General features: G+C 38.6%; 1 protein-coding gene across 2 annotated transcripts in view; it reads right to left on the bottom strand.

Annotated features, from left to right (window-relative positions):
• DNAH7 (dynein axonemal heavy chain 7) overlaps nt 1-20,154 on the bottom strand; it is a 223,295-nt gene that overhangs the window by 101,822 nt on the left and 101,319 nt on the right. For both annotated transcript variants that reach the window (XM_039493846.1, XM_039493847.1), the window contains 6 exons: nt 17,921-18,070; nt 16,678-16,860; nt 15,886-16,062; nt 15,443-15,574; nt 12,278-12,502; nt 8,465-8,662 (listed from right to left, as the gene is read on the bottom strand). In XM_039493846.1, the coding sequence (XP_039349780.1) occupies nt 8,465-8,662; nt 12,278-12,502; nt 15,443-15,574; nt 15,886-16,062; nt 16,678-16,860; nt 17,921-18,070 (1,065 nt within the window). The remainder of the gene's footprint in view (nt 1-8,464; nt 8,663-12,277; nt 12,503-15,442; nt 15,575-15,885; nt 16,063-16,677; nt 16,861-17,920; nt 18,071-20,154) is intronic.

Here is a 20,154-nt window from a genome sequence, read left to right as displayed (position 1 = left end):
AGAGGGTTGTGCAGAGACCTTGGCTTTCTGAAGAGGCCTTTGATATATTAGCAAAAAATTCAGAACACCCAAGCAGGAAGATGTCCCAGAATGTAAGTGATTGAAAGGCATTTTTCAGGCCATATCAAAATGTGACTGTGAAGTCTACATCAGTTCCTTGACCAATAAAGCAGAGGATGTGTCAAAGCACAATATTCTGCATCCTATCTACAGGGCTATCTCATGTGTGGTTGATAGCCACAAACAGCCTTCTAATAGTCTCAAGATGAAACCAAATGGCTCTTCCTGCTCATCAATGGACGAAGTCCTGGGAAGATGGAAAACACATTATGAACGTGTGCAGAACCATGCACCTGCTGATGACTACCCAGAGCAATGTGATCTGGCAAACTGTATGGCTGAAGACCCAGGGACAAAAACAGAGCCTCCATCACTCGAGGCAATATGAAAGGTCTTACAAAAGTTATGGAATGGATGTGCTGGTGGAACTGATGGTATTCCACATGAGCAGTTCAAAGGTTCCTTGGAATCAGTGAGCACTGGCATGAATCAAATGTTTTTAAAAGTATGGGCATCAGGCATAGTACTAGCAGAATGGAAACATGGTATCATAATACAAGGGTTAAAGATCTGACATCAAGTTTGGCAACTACAGGCCAATCTGGTTGCTACTGGTCCCCAGAAAGGTTTTCTTTACTGTTCTGCTTGGTAGGACATCACTTAACAGATATCACTGTCCACAGCAATCAGGTTTCATTCCTAGGTGGTCAACAGTGAACATTGTCCTTACCCTCTGGTTTCTGGTTGAACTGCATTGAGAATTTAATTGCCTGCTTCACATGGCATATACAGACATCAAAGCAACTTTTTATTCAGCTTACAGGTCAACACTTTGGCTGTCACTGAAAGGATTTGGTGTCCCAAATGTTCTGCTAAATCTGGTGCACTATCTTCACACTGGTACCAGTGCAAGAATGTGCACTGGTTCATGGCTTTTGCCGCATTTCTATACAACCTCAGGTGTGTGGCAGAATGTATTCTCACCCTGGCACTATCCTGTTGAGCTATTGACTGGATATTAGGGCTTGCCACTCCACACATGGGAATCAAGCTTCATCAAGAAGTGTTCACTGACCAAGACTATGCCAACAACATTACCTTGATTGTGGAAAAGCTAGAGAATTTCAGCGCTGTGCTTCAAGGTTTCCAAAGCACTGCCCATACTACAGGGTTGAAGATCAAGGTCCAGAACTGCAGAGCTGGGCCACCAGAAACCTTGGTGCAGAAGAGATTAAGCACCATGGAGAATGTTGAGGCATCTGTCTACCTCAGCTGCAAGCAGCGTTCAAATTACTGCAGCAAATAAGATGTCCTATGACAATTAAGTATCACCTCCTCCTCCATGAAGTCCATGTCTCTCCTATGGATGCAAAAATGTACTGAGACACAGTTCAGGATCTATCACACCTGTGTATTGCCTATACTGCCATTTGGGTAAAAAACCTGGACCCTCTTAGAGGCCGATTTGGAGAGGCTAGAAGCATTCCATATGCACTGTCAGCACTAAATCCTAAGCTCAAAGTGGTTCAACTTTGTCTGAAATTCCATAATCTCGCAGAGACATGGCCTTCCTCCAATAGCCCAATACATTCAAAAGTGGTGTTGCATGCTTTTTGGCCATGTTGCCAGGATAGACAAAAACACCCCAGCACATTGCGCTTTCAGACTCTCATTGACAAGTGAAGGGATGCACACCTTGACCCTCCCTGGCATCACCATGGGGCTGGCCCAGAGATTTGTAGATTTGCAGGACTGAGCCAGATCTCAGACCTTCACTCTGCAGTGCCTGGTATGGTGCCATCAACTGTGGTCACTCTGACTGGCACAAAGGTCCTCGGTAGACTATGCACATTTGATGATGATGATGATGATGATGATGATGATGATGATGATGAAGAATTTCTGTAGAAAATATTGCTATGTACATTTCAAGAAAACAGTGGTGTACCCAGGTTGCTTTCCATTCTTAGCTTACGTATACACTGCCACAGTTAAGTCGACCTTCACTACGCAATGTACATTAGGTCGAGTTACCATGGGGGGTCGACGTGAGAAACTCTCCCGTCAACTTACCTTACTCTTCTCGTCGGAGATAGAGTACAGGGGTCAACTCGAGAGCGATCTGCTGTTGATTGCGACCGCCGGTGGATTCTAGCTGTAGGGTAGATGTAGCCACAGTCTTCCTTCATTTTCACAAAAGTTCTTCAGTAAAGTTATTACAAAACAAAACTAGGCCATTAATCTTGAGGCAGGATCTTTTATCATTTAGTGAATTTTATCATGCTGAGGGGGGATGGAGGGAGAAGGAGGAAAGATATAAAATTTAAAGACCATAAAACTAAGACTTCCTAAACACTGTTTCATTCCATCATAAAACTAATAACCCGTGAATATTTTTTAATCACAGACTAAATACTACTGTAATTAACACCACAAGTATTCACTTTGTTCTTAAATATCAAAACAGATACTCACATTACAAGTAGAGGTTGTCAGCTTGAAAGGACATAAAGGACCTTGAGGATATCTCAAAGAAACTGGTAGGTGGAATGGGCATTGGAACTTATTTTAAATAAATGTGTTTCTATTATTTATGTCTCTAATTTCATGTGATAGGCAGTTATGTACTCAAAACTAAAAGTCCCTGCCTTATTCAGTGCACAGGATGGACAGTGCCCATGTAATGAATAGCTATTAAACGTTTTATCTTCATTTCAGTGTGCTGAGCGATTCCTTTGCCAGAAGCTGGGAATGAGCGACAGGGGATGGATCACTTGATGATTACCTGTTCTGTTCATTCCCTCTGGGCACCTGGCACTGGCCATTGTTGGAAGACAGGATACTGGCCTAGATGGACCTTTGGTCTGACCCAATAGAGCCATTCTTATGTTATAGTCCTTATTTACTGCACATTATTCTAACCCTGCTCTGAAGACAGTTATTAATTTCCTCATGGGCTTTTCTATGACATTTATCCTATATACCTGAGTACTTCAGAAACATTAATTAATTTATCTTCACAACACCCCGGTGAGGTGAGGGGCAGTAGTATCCCATTTTACAGAGGGGGAATTGAGGTAGAGAGACTGAGGTCCAAAACATCCACAAATTTTGGGTGCCCAATTTGAGACACCGAGGACCTGATTTTCAGTCCTTAGCATTATATAGCTCTTTATATGTTCAAAACGCAGCTCCTATTGACTTCAGTAGCAGCTGTGAGCACTCAGCACTTCTGAAAGTCAGACCCCAGGGTCTCAAGTCAGGCAACAAGAAAATGAGAAATACTAGTTGGTTAGTGACCACCGGTGAAAAGTTTGGTTTAAGTGACTTGTGTAGCATTACACAGGAACTCTTTGGCAGAGACAGGGATAGAATCTAACTCTCCAGGGCAGTACTCAACTGCATTAACCGTGACACTGTCCTTTTTTTTTTCTTGCAATCCCCTGCCTCGTTCACTACACATTCCAACTGCTGCAAGAAATGAGGCAGGGATCCTATTGATAATCTTCTTCACTATACATCTGTGATTCATCCCTGAGCAGGTCCATCCTGTGTACTGAGTGAGGCTGGGGTTCTGTGGGAAAAATAGTAATACAGATCATGTAATTGAAAACTGTATCCTAAGGCATACACACCATGGGACATTTTGAAAATTTTGAGTGCTTGCCTTCTCATACAGAGTGAGTGAGTGAGTGAGTGTGTGTGTTTTGAGGTCTCAGTCTATGCCATGTAATTCTAGTAAGTATTCCAGAGCTGCTGGAACCCCTGCCTTCTATATTTATATCAGAAAGAAAGTCTGGTTCAGATGCTGGAATATATTTGCTGAATAGAAAGATGTTTTAAAAAATAAAGTCAGTGGAGCTGGATGAAAATCCCTTGTTGGCAGACATTTCCCTTTCAAAAGGCAGGTTATCAAGTTTAAAAATTCTGAACATGAATGAAGTCCTTGGCTGAGAAGATCTTGTTTAACCAATAATAATAGAAATTGTGCTGATATTTCCACTAGATCCAAGAACTCTGGTCATCTTGGCATCCTTACAGTGATCATTACTCTTTTGGTTAGTTTCTTCTTCATTTTCTGATTTGGGAAGACACATATCACGAGTCTGGGGCACTTGTGTAACAATACATGTATTTCTTTTGCTTCCAAATTCTCTTTCTCTTGAAATGTAGAGTTGTTTTCCCTTGTAGTGAGCAGATTCAGCCAAGGGACTTCCAACTGTTTGATATTTGAAGGAACCTGCCTGGAAGGTTTGCTTTCTCTTTGCGTAGCCAGTCCATTTTTCCATTGTTGATTCCTGTAAAGAGACCTTTGGGAATCTAGATTTGCTTTGCATGATTTCACCTATTACTTCTTTGTTTCAGTGACTGGATCCTTTCTCCTTCCTGTTTATGTTGATACACAACTGCTGAAGTGGTGTCTTATTAGACAACGTCGTTTCCTTCTTCTGAACGTTCCATGAATGCTAGAAGTGCTTTTTTTTTGTTGCCTTTAGCTCAAGGAAATGTGTTTCTTCTCTTCGTGTTTTGAGCAGTTTTCTTGATTGATTAGGTGATTCAGGTAGGCTCCAATATACTTATGTGAACTATCTATTGTGAACACTTTGCATTTCCTTTTTGTCAAAATTTCTCCAGCCAGGACTCCTTGCTGTTGTGTCCACCAACCCAGAAATTCTAGGATTGGTGTGTGTACTTGTTTCTGTTTGTTAATTGTAGTGAAGGACTTCATAAGTATTTGCATCTGTTTCTATGTAGTCTTTCACAAGATGTAATCACAATGCAGAATAGATAAATGTAATAGTGAACTGAGGAAGTTCTGTTTCTCCAAACCTGACTTTGAAGTTCAAGCCTTTCTCATGGGAAAGAAGGACTTGGCTTTGGAGAGTGTTTATTCTACTCTCCCATATAAGTAAACCCATGAGCTGGAAATATGAAAATATTTCAAGTTTGTGATGTATCTGTGTTACAGAACCTTAGTTAATGGTCAGCAGTTGCATCCCTAAATTCCTGAGGTATAGGAATGGATAAAGGTGAATGCCATCAGCCCTCAACTTGGCTATTATCACCACCAATATCTGTATGAACACCCTCAATGTAGACAAAAGAACAAACAGAATAATTTTGTACTGGTAGTGTTTGTTACTGTGTAAAAAACACAGAAATAAGTTATGACATCTTTGTTGGGAACATGGGAAAAAGGACGGTTTTGCTATGTTTTAATTAACTCCTTTGGGGGTTTGGAGGTTTAAAAGACAGAATTTATCTGCTGCCAGTCCTACCATGATTTTGTCAAATAACATTTAATTTCTGGGGATTCCTAAGTGAGTTGTTGATAACTTGGAAAGGGGATTACCCTGATCTCCAGTAACCAATATTTTATCCTATAGGCTCAAATTGGAGGCTGCTGAGGTACAATGCTGCAGCCTCACAGTCTGCTCTTCTAGCATCACATCATAAATTATCAGGCTGTAAAAGATTAGAGTAGACAACAGACTTGTATTTTAAATTAATAAATCTAGCTGAATGTTCTTAATTGCACATATCATACTTTTGCTTTTGTGTTCTTTCCAAATAGCTATGAAATGTAGTATCAAATACTACTGCTCCAATTTTAGTGTAATGTGTGCAAAATACAACAGATTACTTTTGAGTTAATTAGCAGTGTGGCTAAATAGATCCTAAATATAGTAATCAAATATGAATTTGTCAAATGTAGCTATGTGGCACAGCTTGTTAAAATTGTGGCTGTTCCTCCTCTCAGAATGCTCAAGTTCTAGTATTAATTTGTATACCTGTAACATTATTTTCACATCATCATCATAGTCCTTTAGATTGACTTTCACCCCAGGTAATTCCAGGACAGAATATACCTCCCCATAATACATGGATAGGACCAAGGGGCTGTATCATTGGACATCTGGTGCTGCTATTATGGCCTATGGGATGGAACAATGGCCACCAATTCAGAGGTTTGCGACTACTGAATCTGAATAAGCATTCATCCAATAGCTCCTCTCCCAGCTCACTCTAATGGCCCCTTTGGTACTTATTCTGGGACCAGTGCAGAACCCCATCTCTACAGAGCACAGGGGGGAAAAAAGTCCTCTCCTGGCTATTTTACCAATGCACGCTTACCATGAGAGGAGGGGTTTCAAGAGGTTTCAGTGGAGCAGAGAACATTAAACAGAGCTCCCCAAAATGAAGTGAATTTTACCCTTTGAAAGCTCAGTAAATTGGTAGGATTGTCATTTTCTACCCAGTGAAGGTCCATCATAATAGATGCAGGTCAGGAATGAGAGATATTAGCATAATTTGTTTGGAAAAGCCTGAATTGTACAAGTCAGCACTAGACAACAATATTACACTTCCATTTTCACCAGTAAGAAAATTTCAGCAACCATATTACAGAGATTTTAACTGATTATTCAGTTACACTTTCCTAATATTTCATCAATATGACAACATAAAAGTTAAATAAAACAAAGCCCGCTATATTCCTAAATTGCAATTTTAATTTTCCAATGTTAATGAATAGTGAGTTTATAAAAATCAGAATTAGCACTAATGAAAAAAGCCACTTTCCTGAATAACTCCAGTTCATCTAATCACAGATAGCATTAGCACAATGATTAATTGCATTAATAACACTTTAATTATGGTGGGGAGAGTGGATGAGAGAGAGAGAGAAATGTTTGTAGGTTGACAATAAATCTTCAGAGAATTTTAATAGAGGTTTGATTGGGATCAGAAAAATACATGTCCTAGATAATGAATCTATAACTTCATGCAATGTAGTTGTAGCTATGTCGGTCCCAGGATATTAGAGAGAGAAGATGGGTGAGGTAATATGTTTTACTGGACCAACTGTTGGTGAGAGAGGCAAGGCTGTCTCTCTCATCAACAAAAGTTGGTCCAATAAAAGATATTACACCTCACCCATCTTGTCTCTCTCGAACTTCTCAGACATGGATAATTGAATTTAACTCAAAGGAGCTTTGCTGGGGAAAAAGTAATCCTTTGATATTTTTGTTTAGTGCTTGCACTCCTAAAGGTAAGCAACACTATAGTGAAAATAATTCTATTTTTATATTTATCCAAAGCAATCATAATAACTTTTAGAGTAATGTAAAGCATTCTGATAATTTGTTTAAAACAAAATTTGTCTCCATACCAAACAAATTATGATATATATTGTAGTAGATATTTTCCACAGTAAACACTGACAGATTCTTCAAAGTTGAATATACTATACCAGTTCAACTATAAGACCTTATATTTTTTTCTTGAAACCATGTTTATTCTCTACTTTAAGCGTTTAATTACAGAATCAGTGTGTGTATCATTATTTTGCCTCTCAGCTACATAACATTTTTGATAAACGAAACCCTGATAGACAAAGAGATACTGTTTTTACCACCTTGTAAACTTCCAATAAACAGAAAACAGACTTGTCAAGAAATCTGAGCTATAATCAAGCACTATATAATTTACTAAAAATAATCCATAGGATTATTTTGACAAGGAACAAATCATTATAAACTGTTTTTGTCAGTCAAGTTCTCATTGGGTCCCTCAAGTGAGCTTAAATGCCCAAAAATCATGTCAGATGGAATTTGCTGTCTACTCTGCACACTCACTTTACTTGGTGAATTAGTAAAGTCTACACAGTTGCACCAATGATACACTGGAATTTTAAAGAATCTTGTAATCACAATAATAAAAGGAAAGTTATAATAGAATAATACAATAGAAGCAATAATACAAACTTCAAGTTTTATCAGCATGTTCTGGTGATGCCAATAAATCAAGACACCAGAGCTTAAGGCCTCAATTCAGCAAAGCACTTAAGTATGTGCTTAACTTTAAAGTTGACAGGACTTAAGACTTGCTTAAAGTTACACAGGTGCTTACATTCTTTGCTGTATAGGGATGATTTTCTGAATCAGGGCCTAAGTGGTGTTTTAGCAGAACCCCAAGGCTGAATTTTTTTGCTCAGAAATATTTTTCATAACATACTAGTATATTTCAACTTAAATTATATTTCTATATACTGGATTCACACCACATCATTATTATTTATCTTGCTGCAATTACAGGTGAATAACAAACTTTAAAAGCAGCAAAGGCCAAGATGTGTATCATGTATCAGGAGCAAAAGATTTTCTTTTCCCCCTCACAGTTACACAGGATGAACACAGTACTGTTACTTGAACTTAATAAAAACGGATGAACTTTTCTGATCTACATGTTTAACAAATAAAACTAATATTAGCCATAATTTCACATCTGAATTTCCAGTAATTTGTTTCTCGATTTGCTTTTATCTACAATTTTGGCAGTTTAGTCTTCACCATACACATTTTTAACCATATATAGTTTCAGTTTAGAAAAACAAAACACTTACAATAATATAGATACTCTTTCCAGTTCCTGTTGGCCCCACAAATATAGAAGGTTTTTGATGCACTGTCAGCAACTCCATTAACGCAGAGTATCGAATAGTATCCAGAGTTGGAACAATGATTTCATTAAACATCATATCTCGAGGTATGGGAGGAGCTGATTTGAGTGTTTCCACCCAGGGTTCCCATAATCCTGCTCCCTGTTTTAAATTATATGAATATTCAAACATTTAATAGTAATCAGTAAAACCAAAAAGGTCTGTATTAATATAATGGATTGTACTATAGATGAACACTTAAAGGATAATCACTACTAAAAGTTGTTATTTTCATGTTTGTTTTAGTATCAAAAATTGGACTAAACTTAACCAGTTTTGTGCTTTCAATTAAATATAGAAAACCAGCTGTTGCTTATATGAGCAAAGACACAGAGATAAAGATTTTGTCCTAAAGAAAATAAACAATTACTGGAACTTTTCAGGCCAATTTATCACTAGAAAAATAATAATAATAAATTTCTTACTTGATAATTTTCTCTCTTTTAGCAACTTCTCTCCTAATTCATCACTAATATGTGATACCTCTCTGTGGAACTCAGAGTCCAATGTGGCTGGAGTCTCCAGGACTAAGCCCCACCCTTCATCTCAAGCCACCAGAAGACTTTGTTAAAGGTGCAGAAATACTCCAGTAACCAATTATTGTCATTATGACAACAATTCGTAATTATTGACTAGCCTTAAGGAAATTATTATGTGCAAGTCTCCCTTTAGAGAAAGATTTAAATATGTTAACAAATCATATTCCTGACATTTACCAGACTACCAGAGTGAGATGAATAGAGAGAAGTTGCTAACAGAAAGAAAATTGTCAGGTAAGAAATTTCTCATTCTGCTGCACAACTTCTCTCCTCATCCATCACTAAAGGAAAACACTGAATAGTGAATCACAGAAATAGACAAAAAAAGGATGAGCAGAGTTTTAATTATTATCAGAGTAGAATAATAGACAGAAATACGAATTACCCCCATATAGAGCAAGATATTGCAATTTAAGGAATTATTTGTGAAGCCACACGACAACACCTTTCTATCAAATGATGCCTCTGCAGAGAAATGGAGCCTACTTTGCAAACCTTTCCCAGATGAGGTTCATATACTTTTCCACACAGTACCACTGGGGAACTTATAGAGGGAGCATTAACTCCTTCTTCAGCATTCCCAGATGCTTACCATGCCAACTGGTGCAAGATTTTAACAGATTGTCTGCAACAACTTTGAGGCCCTCAGGTTCTGGCATTTTGGACACAATCAGTTGAACAGGGTACAACTGGCAAATGTATTCCATACACTTGAGATATATCTTCAGAACTCCAGGAATAATTATTTATGACACAACCGTCTTAAGGGGTAGTAAGGATTGCTACTCTTAAGAGCTGGGTGAAACCTTAATATGGCTTGAGCTAAAACCTCTTTAAACTGATGCATCCACCATTTAAGTCAATTGTAAGAGACAGTTAAGGGGCCATATCTAAAACAAAGCCTAACAGAGTCTTTCCAGAAACTAGCAACAGTTAGGCAAAGGGTTCAACTGGGTATTGAGACTAGGTGGGTATAGGGTGGAGGTGGGGAGAGAATACACAGAAACTGAAAACAGACTGAAAGAGACACATGAAGGAACAGCTGAAATATGTGGCTTATCCTGGAAGAAACCTGGGGAAAGGTTTTTTGTGTTACAGTGTAGGCTGAAACGTGTGCTCTTGGTGTAGTGAGCAAAAGAAGCCATTTCCTGCTATTTGGTTCAGAGACACAGATCTTTGTACATTATTTGTAAACACAAAACTGCATCAAAAATATCTATCACCAATTTCTATTCCAAACTATGACTCACTGTTCAATTAGAAAAGGGTCAACAGTACAAAATGAGGGTCAACAGTACAAAATGAGGGTCAACAGTACAAAATGATGGGAGAACTATTTTCCAATAATTGTGGAAGGAAGAATTTACCTGGAAGGTTTCTGGAACTATACACTGAAAAATTATGAATGTTTCTCTGATCATGGCACTAACTGACATGTTATCTATGAATGTATACATATGCATAACTTGTGACCTAAGCTTTGCTGTAACAACTAAGAACCTTTTCTTAAGACTCTGGATGCAGAAGATACAGCAAAGGGAAGAGTCTTGTACAGGAACTGTGTGCTCTCAGACACAAATGCTCTTTGTCTTTGTCATACTGGTGATTTCGTTGGTTTGAAGGAAAACTTAATCTGGGTTTCTTTGGAAGCTTCTGCAGATTTTTCCCTTGGGTTAGGGTAAAGCTGTCTTTTTGGATACCCTTGGAGTTAGTAGTTACCAAAGGATTGCTATGCTAGCTTTCATGGTGAGGGTTGAGGTTTCCTGCTATCTCAGCTACTAATTTCTCTACTGTTTCCCAAAAAAACTGCTCCCCTGCACATTTGGATGCACAAAATATCAGTTTAGGATGACTGATTGCTATTCACGGGTGTAGCACAGCTTTCTTACAGCTATCAATTTTTAGAAGCCATTGCTATGGTCACAAAGCACGTCAATGATCTGACCAAGGCAGAATCCAAGACATCTCACTCCAAGCAAGGATCATACTCCCTAGATCAGGGGTAGGCAACATATTGCACACATGCCAAAGGCAGCACATGAGCTGATTTTCAGTGGCACTCACACTGCCCAGGTTCTGGCCACTGGTCCGGGGGCTCTGCATTTTACTTTAATTTTAAATGAAGCTTCTTAAACATTTTAAAAACCTTATTTACTTTACAAACAACAATAGTTTAGTTATTTATTATAGACTTATAGAAACAGGCCTTCTAAAAAAGTTAAAATGTATTAACTGGCACACGAAACCTTAAATTACAGTGAATAAATGAAGACTCGGCACAGCACTTCTGAAAGGTTGCTGACCCCTGCCCTAGATCATGAGCCACCACTTGCTTGCCATCAAGAAGGGTTCCCTTACCAAGTATACGAAAAACCTTTGCTCTGAATGGCTATATCTGAGGCCCTTGTTAAGACTTCCCATGGTGGAGTCATGGTTTTGGGTGGGAGGTTGAGTCCCTAGCACAGCTTTCCAACTCAAAGCACCATGACCTCGAAAAGGTTGGTGGCTTTTGGCAGCACAGCACAGTTCATCCTCACAAGCCCCATGGCCTGGCAGAGCAAAGATCACTAGCTTGCAGTACACCTTAAAATCTGCTATTGTGTGGCCAGGAGGGTGATGTTTTTCTCCATGAGCTTTTGTATTCTGATTTGTGTAGCTTGCAGTAGGAAGGCATAGCTCACCCTCTGAGGTTCCCAAAAAGCTATCTATAGCACCTCAAGGACTTGTTTCAATGTTTGCATGGCTTCTCTTCTGCTGGGATGAGGAGCAGAGAGACCCCACTCGAGCGGTACTGTATTGGAGAAATCAGAGGGTTAGAGCCTCAATATTCCAGTGCTTCCTCAGCTGATGAGAGGCAGCAAAGATGCAGGAACTGAAATGAAGCCATTACTGCAAGAAAATGAATTAAAATTAAAAAATTATAAAACCAAGTGGTTGGTACAAACTGAACTGCCAACTTGTTCCACCACCAGAAGTAGAAATTCTGGTGACCTGCGTTGATGGGCAGAGCTTAGTCCTGGAGCAACAACAATGGACTGCCTCTAAATTTCAGAGGTAGGAGGTATTGTTACCCACTCATAATGAATGAGAGAATCTGTGCAACAGAAATTATACCATATAATCTTCAAAAAAAGATTAATTCAAAATGGGTGTCCCCATTTTGTTTTGTAATCCTCACCTTTTTGACAAACCGATATTCATAAATTGTTCCCTCTGCAGGAAATGGAACTGTGAAGGTCTTTGAAGATAGTTGGTCAATACCACTAAGCAATTTATATTTTTCTCTTGTTTCCTCACTAATTGGTCCATCAAGTATTTCTCGCACAATCTTGTCAAATTTTAGTCGATCGTCTTCCTTACAGCTACCTCCTACAGACCAGATCAGTGAAAACAGGAAAATACCCTAGAGTGGGGGTGGAGAGAATATAAAGTAGTTCTTCAGTAGCTGTATATTACAATATGCCTATCCTTTGCCCACGGAAATCAATGAGATCTTTGCCATTGATTGCAGTAGGAGCCGATTTGGCCAAATGTCTTAACATATAAATTAAACATATAATAAAAATATTATAGAAGTAATGAAATATGACAGGGAACGTATTACACAGATATGACAGCTCAATCTGTGTTCTCTTGTAGTTTCCAGTACTTGAGAAAGCCTTTTATAGGAATGCAACATGTGATCGTATTTATTCATTGGCTTGTTCTTATAAAACAGCAATTCATTTCTTTATCTGCTGAACACCATATAAAGGAGCTTAGCCTTCTGACTCAAGGAGCTTACATTGTTAAATAAATAATACAATATCAATATTTCACTAGATGACCGTCTATGGGCCCTATTCATCATTGCCTTACTTCCCCTTTGCACCAGCTAAGGTCCCAATCCTGCAAACACTTAGAGATATGCTTAACTTTACTCTCATGATTGAAATCAATAGAACTACTCACAGCAGTAAAGTCAAGAGTGGGCATAATTGTTTGCAAGATCAGGCTTTCAGCGGGTGCAAAGGGTAAAGCTCCCTACTGGAAATATCTTTGGTGAAGAAGATCCCTGAATAGGAGAATGTCAAGCTGCTGCCTTTCTGTCCTGGACCAGCACCTGGCACTATAGATTTACCTTTAAAAATATTTTTTCAAATTTTATTTTCAATATAAGACCACACTATGTATAATGAAAATTCTTTTGTTGGTTAGTTAAGGATCAATCATTCAAGGATCAATCTATATCTATCGTCAGCTGGACAAAAACACCCTTATAAATATTCTGTCAAAAATAAGTTACCATTACAGCTGGTTAAAGAATGTATTTTATTTTCTATGAAAAAATTCAAATTTTCATCAATTTTTGGGGGGTTTTGAAAAAAAAAACCCTTTCCGTTTTTTTTTATTTTGGTATTTCCATGAAAATCTGACAAATTTTGACATGGATAGAAATTTTCTCATTAAAATTTCCATTTTGTCAAAAGCCATTTTTTGTTGTAAAAAAGTTTCAGTGAAAACATTTCAACCAGCTCTAATTACTACTGCGTAATATTGATAGCACACTGGGAACTGGAGTGACTGTTCAAACCAATTGGTAATGAACAGTAAATGATAAGTTAAAACGTTTTCAAAAGATTCATCAGCATGACCACAAAACATGTGTGAACTATGGGCCACATCCTCAGCTATCGTAAATCAGCATAACTCCTTTGAAGTTAATGGAACTATGTTGATTTATATCAGCTGAGGATTTTACCCTTTGTCTACTATAACAATTGCATCTGTGTAAGCAACAAATGAAACTCTATGGCTAGGAAGAACCTCATGCCAAAATCTTCAGTATTAGTGTCCAGCATCATAATCAAAATAATTTGTATCTTGCAAAATTGCTACTGTACAATCCATGTGTTTGGGGTAGAGAATTGGTAATATTCACTGCACAGTGTAGCACAGAACTGAATAGTATATGAACAGGTTCTTATCTACTTATAAATACAGTATCAACCTGTAGTTTTATTTAGAATGTACTGAAAGAATGGAAAAGACACTATGGTAGATAGTGGTGATGTAAGTTTGTGATCAGGATTTGGGATGGAGGGGTGGTGTCTCATTTTTGTACTGTCTATATGAGTATTATACCCACTCATCCCAAAGAATGCTTGCAGGGTTATACTTTCTCTGCCTCCACCACCAAAGCAGAAAAAAGAAGTGCAGCAGATGGTCCTATTCCAGGAAAGATCCCCATGTTATTTTATATACTTCTTTCTGTTTAAATCTCCAAAAATTTGGTTCCAGAGAAGGAAAAGGAAGAAAGAGTGAACTGCTCACTAATGCGTAATAATTGGCTTGAAAAGCCAAGAAATTACAAGGAAAGGAGAGAAAGCTAAACCAGTAATTATGTCTACATTGCAGGATTATCCTGGGCTCACACCGAGCTTGTAGCTAACTTCCCACACCACCCAAACCATCTTCATACAAAACCCTTATGCCCAGGCTTACATGTGCTTTGAACTGGGACATAGGTTACAGCCCAGATTTTGCTTTAAGGTAGGCTCTGAACACATACTTTGAATTCAAGATGAAGCTAATGTCTGGGTAGCAAAGCTTAGGTTTTGACAGTCCTCCACAGATCCCAAGCCTGCATTTTCCTGCCCTTCTACTTACTCACTTCCCACTTCTTTTGTGCACTGGAAACTACCTGCTGGTTTATATACACCTGATCAGTGTTTAACCCCTCATTCCACGTGGTCTGCTCTATTTCTGCAGTACTAAGCTCACCTCAGTCAAACAGTCCTAGAAGCTTCCATCTCAGCATGCTGCTAGCTGGCCAGAAGATCATATCACGGTTCTGGTTAACCTCTGGTGTGACTAAGCAAAGAACATGATTTTGAGAGATGTACTCAAAATCATCACTGGTATGAAAACATCTCAAAGAGGTTTGTTGAGGTGAGGCTCAAGAGGACCACTGTATAGTGAAGGGATCACATTAAAAACCTAAATATGGCCTACAACAAGGCAAAGGATGGGAACTGCAAGTCTGACAACTCCCCATGTACCTGCCCTTACAAGGAGTCTGACCAGGTGCTTGCCACAGTCCCAAATATAGAGCCAGATGCTATATAACTTATTAACAGTTATTATAGTTATTATTTCAGTAAACCAAACATGAAAGACTAAAATTTGCATTAATTAAAAAGGACCTAATAAGGAGGTAACAATTTTTCCCAGACAGATTTTACAGGATGTTTATTTTGATGGCCAAAGATTGTCGATTTTATTGTTTATCAATCCATTCCTGGCTGTAAAGTCCAATTTGGGACTTACCAGTTTATGTGTTAAAAAGATGAATGTTGCTTACCTCAAGCCAAGAGAAAACATCACGTTCACTCATGGCTTTAATTTTGGCCTCGTCAGCAAACTCATCCATCATGCAGTCCATTAGATTCATCAAGGATCGAACTAAATTTGTGTCTGAAGTAGGAGACAATTCCTGAAATAACAGAAATGTTCTCTATGGCACATGTATTTAACTAATTGAAAATTGTACATTTATTTATTACTTAGTAGAGACATGACAATAATCCTCTATGGTGTATGTGCCAAAAACATATACTAGAGCAAAATAAAAATATAAATGGAAAAAACCATTCACAGGACAGAATTCCAAATATACATTATCTAAAAAAAATAAATAAACATAAGTTGATAATGTTCTTTTGAAATCATTTGCTTGTTTGACACTTTTGAATTACCGCACTCATAAATTTGTTTTGCATCTCATAAAAGCATTCTTTATCCTACCTTTGCACATTTTCTAATGAACTCAACAGAAAGCGGGACCATTCTGTCAAACAAGCCTACTATAAATTCTTTATGCACAGAGCTGACTCCAGGTGGCATTAGATTTAGCCAAGACATCAACAGTGGTCTCCAGCCTAACGTGTGAGGCTCCATGTAAATCATGCCACATCTAGAAACCTACAAAAAAAAAGTATATCTGTTACCTTGTGTGACCTCTGTAGTTTTTCCTGCTGAGAAGAGCCTTAAATAATATCAAATGTTGTACTATCCAGATTCTGAGGTCATTAGAAATTGGGGACAATTATACTATGCTGAACATAAGATACATACATAGCACTGATCTTGTCAGAGTGTGCTTTGGTGAATTCTTCACCACTGACTGGCCTGGTGGGGAAAGTGGGAGTATTCTCTTCTTCAACCGATTTAGACCACAATAATCAATTTACAGCAGAGCATAATCAACAACTAGTAGTACCCAGCCTGCCCTCTCATTGTTGATCTTTTACTCAATTTTAAGTCAAAGTTACTGATTATGCCAGATATCCTGTTGTGCCTTTAAGGAACGTACATAACTTATCTCAGATAACATTCTTTGTCATTATCAACAACTTAAGAGTAATTGCTACAAAATGTTTTATTTTTTTTTAAAAAGTTGCATAAACACAAACTGTCACACAGGACATTGTTAATGCAAAGAAATTGGAAAAGACGCTCCTTCACAATATTAACTTGCCACAAGGCTTCACAATAATAGACTATATTTGATAACCATTTCCAAAAATGGATACTTACAGTAGCAGGGGAAGCAACTTCTAAATCCATTGGTTCAAATATAAGGCTCATTTGCTGTGACATCTGAATGATCTCTCCACTCATGAGACATAGTTTCTTGTTATCATCCAGCACAGTATTCATATTCTCAATCCATACTGCATCTACTGGTCCATCAAAAATCAACCATTTCCTGTCTGGTGTCTGGTTTACAGAAAATATTTTGAAAGAATATTTAGCTAAGTAAATTTGGAATATTTTAGATCTAGTATATTTCCACAAATCATATTTCTCTGAAAATGCGCTGATAGCAAGGTTGTTACATTCAGAATTCATTTTTGGAAAATGAGCATAACATATGAATATTATCTAGTCTTAAAACTTTTACAAACATATACTCTGGTGGTCCTTAAAAGCTTGCTACCTTTGGGCCACATTCTGCCACTCTTACTCAGGCTGAGCAGTATATTATTCCTCAAGTAGTGTAACTGATCCAGATTCTGATATTTTTGCTCATGATGAGCAGCATCTTGAAATCAATTGAACTACTAATAGAGTATGTTCGTACTCAGCATGAGTAAGAAGATCTCAGTCTTACACATAGGTGTCAATGGGACTATTTGAGGAGTAAGATATATTCAATATGACTACGTGTGCAGAATCAGGCGCATAGTAAGATACTACACAACATGTGTAAACAACCATGAGCAGTATTCAGGATATTTCCTGTGGAAAGTATAGGGAAGTACAAAGGGCCCACTTCCACAAACACATGTGTGTAACTTGTCTCAAGTGAGTAGTTCCATCAACTTCAATAAGTTACTAATGTGCTTCTGATGTGCTTAAGTTTATACAAGGTCAGAATCTAATACGGCAGATACTTGAGGTAACCTGCTCTTCAGGGGCGGCTCCAGGACCAGCACGCCAAGCATGTGCTTGGGGCGGCACACCACTGGGGGTGCTCTGCCGGTCGCCGCAAGGCCGGCAGGCAGGCTGCCTTCGGCGGCATGCCTGCGGAGGGTCCTCTGGTCCCACGGCTTTGGCAGACCTCCTGCTGCCGCCCTCGCGGCGACCGGCAGAGCACCCCCCGCACGCGCTTGTCTGGCTGCTCAGGGTGTACTAAGCTTCCATAATGGTGTGTAGCAATGTCTCATTACAGGTTATGCATACAAAGCACAGTCAAGCCCCTACAACATCAATAGTGTATGTCTATCATAGAATTATTTTTTACATAGATCACAAAATACTTTAATCTTGTGCATACCAAGGAAGAAGCAAACGCTCTGAAGCTCACTGCCAGGATGCCATCCGACCATTCATGAGAGACTGGATCAAACTGTCCATACAGCTGCCCCATGGTTATAGACTTGGGATTTATAACAGTGATCTGAACCTTGTTTTCCTCCATCATCCCCTAGATACACAAAAATAAAATGTATCTGATTCATAAATAGTTTAATTTATAGTATTATCTATTTTATTTTGGTTTCTCCCATTTTATATAACTACATCTTAAAACTCCTAGTGTTGGGGCCAAGAAGGACAAGAACTAATCTGTGCAAACTGAACTTTAAAGATGATCTGAAAATATTTTAAAGAAAAATACCCTAACTGTATCATAAGGAGCTGGAAGTCAAATTTTGTAACTAAACAATATCCTGATAAACGAAACGTAAAGAATGACAGTCTAGTCCAGTGAATGGGGCACTAGATTCTGAGTTAAATGATCTGGATTCTATTTCCACACCAACTGTGTGGCCTTAAACAAGTCCCTTGACCTCGCTGTGCCCCAGTTCCCCCATCTCCAAAATGGGAAAATGATGCCCTCCTTTGTAAAGTGTTTTGAGATCGACAGATGAAAATCACTATTTAAGGGCTAAGCACTATTATTATTTAAAGTATATAAGGAGCTCTAATTTTACTTTTGGTTAACTTAAGTTGACCCTTTTCTTCTGTCTCTGACACGATGTAAACAAGTATCACCTACCCACAAAAGGAAGCTTCTGCAGAGGAATGGAAGCCTATTTTGGAGGTAATAGCAATTAAAAAGGCCAGCCACAGGCTTGTCTATCATTCTGATTCATTTTCACACCTGATGCTACTCAGATGGGAAGTCTAATGTGCCTATCTCTGGAACACCACTAGGGTTGGTTCCCATGTTTCTATGGTGCTTGTTTGTAAGACTCTAATCAACCACACTAGAGAAACTTCAGTGCAGCTGAAATTACCAGAACTTTGTGGTGGTGATGATGATTTATTTGTATTATGGTATCATTTAGACATCAAGGCTCCATTGTTGTTGGCACTGTATATACAAAGAGACAGTCCCTGATCCAGAGAACTTTCTGTTTCCCCTCACACCAGAAATTAAATTTGACCAAATCAATTAATGTAATTTTCTGGTTGAGTTGTTCTTAGATAACAGAATGTATAAATGATGGTAATGAAGGCCCACGGAACTATACTTCTGATGCCTAGGCTAATGTATGTGGTTCAGGTCTTCTTTGGGATTAAAAAGCAATAGGAGTAGAACACCTTGCCTCTGAATTCCAGGGGCACTTCCTCCACCACTCCAAGTTCTAGAAGGGTGTTGACCACTTGTTCCAACTTTATTTCATAAAAGAGGCCCTTATAAAGGGATGGGGAAGGAGGATGGAAAGTAGGAAGTGCTTGAAATTGGACAGAATACCTCTTGTTTGTAATTTCTAGGGCTCAGTGATTGTAGGTGATATTTTTCTAGGCCTCCGAAACATAAAAAAGTGGTTGCCAAAAGGAAGATCCTGACATGGTTCTGATGAGTTCTCAACAATGGCATCAAACTTTCTGCTCTGAGATAGGTGCAGGGTGTGCAACAGAGGAGAAAGAGCGTGAGGGCTTCCTACACTGGAACCTCTGCTTTTTCCTCAGTAGTTTTGACAACACCTGTAGATTGTAGTAATAAGAGGTAAAGGACTTTGGTTGGTGAAGCTTTGGCGTCTGACCTGCTTCCTCCTTGGAGCTGCTCCATATGCAGTCAGCAAGTGGAGAGTGGCTCTCAAATCCTTCAATGAACACAAAGCTTCAGCAGTTCAGGAATTAAATGAGTCACAACTTTCAAATGGCATGTCCTCGATCGTTGTTTGGACCTTCAGTATTCTGGAATATTGGAGCCATGAAGCCCTGGATACCTCAATGGAAGTGGCCATTAAATATGCTGCCATATCAGACACATCTAGAGCAGCATGTAGAGATGTTCAGGCCACTAACTGCCCTTCAGACATTAGGGAATTTAGCTCCTCCCTTTGATCTTGCGGAAGCTTCTCAATGAATTGTGACACCTTGTTCCAGTTTAGATAGTTGTACTTTGACAGAAGTGCCTGCTGTGACCCATTTAAAAGGCACATCTGGAGATTAGCTGAGGAGGAAACCTTCCTACTGAATAAATCACGTTTTTTAGTTTCCTTCTTCCTTGGAATCATTTTTGCAGGTGTATATTGTTTGGACCTTTCATGCACCAAG

This window comes from Mauremys reevesii, linkage group 11 (assembly GCF_016161935.1).
Source record: "Mauremys reevesii isolate NIE-2019 linkage group 11, ASM1616193v1, whole genome shotgun sequence".
Classification (NCBI taxonomy): Eukaryota; Metazoa; Chordata; order Testudines; family Geoemydidae; genus Mauremys; species Mauremys reevesii.
Note: the sequence above shows the minus strand (reverse complement) of the source record. Positions and strands in the feature narration are given on the sequence as shown.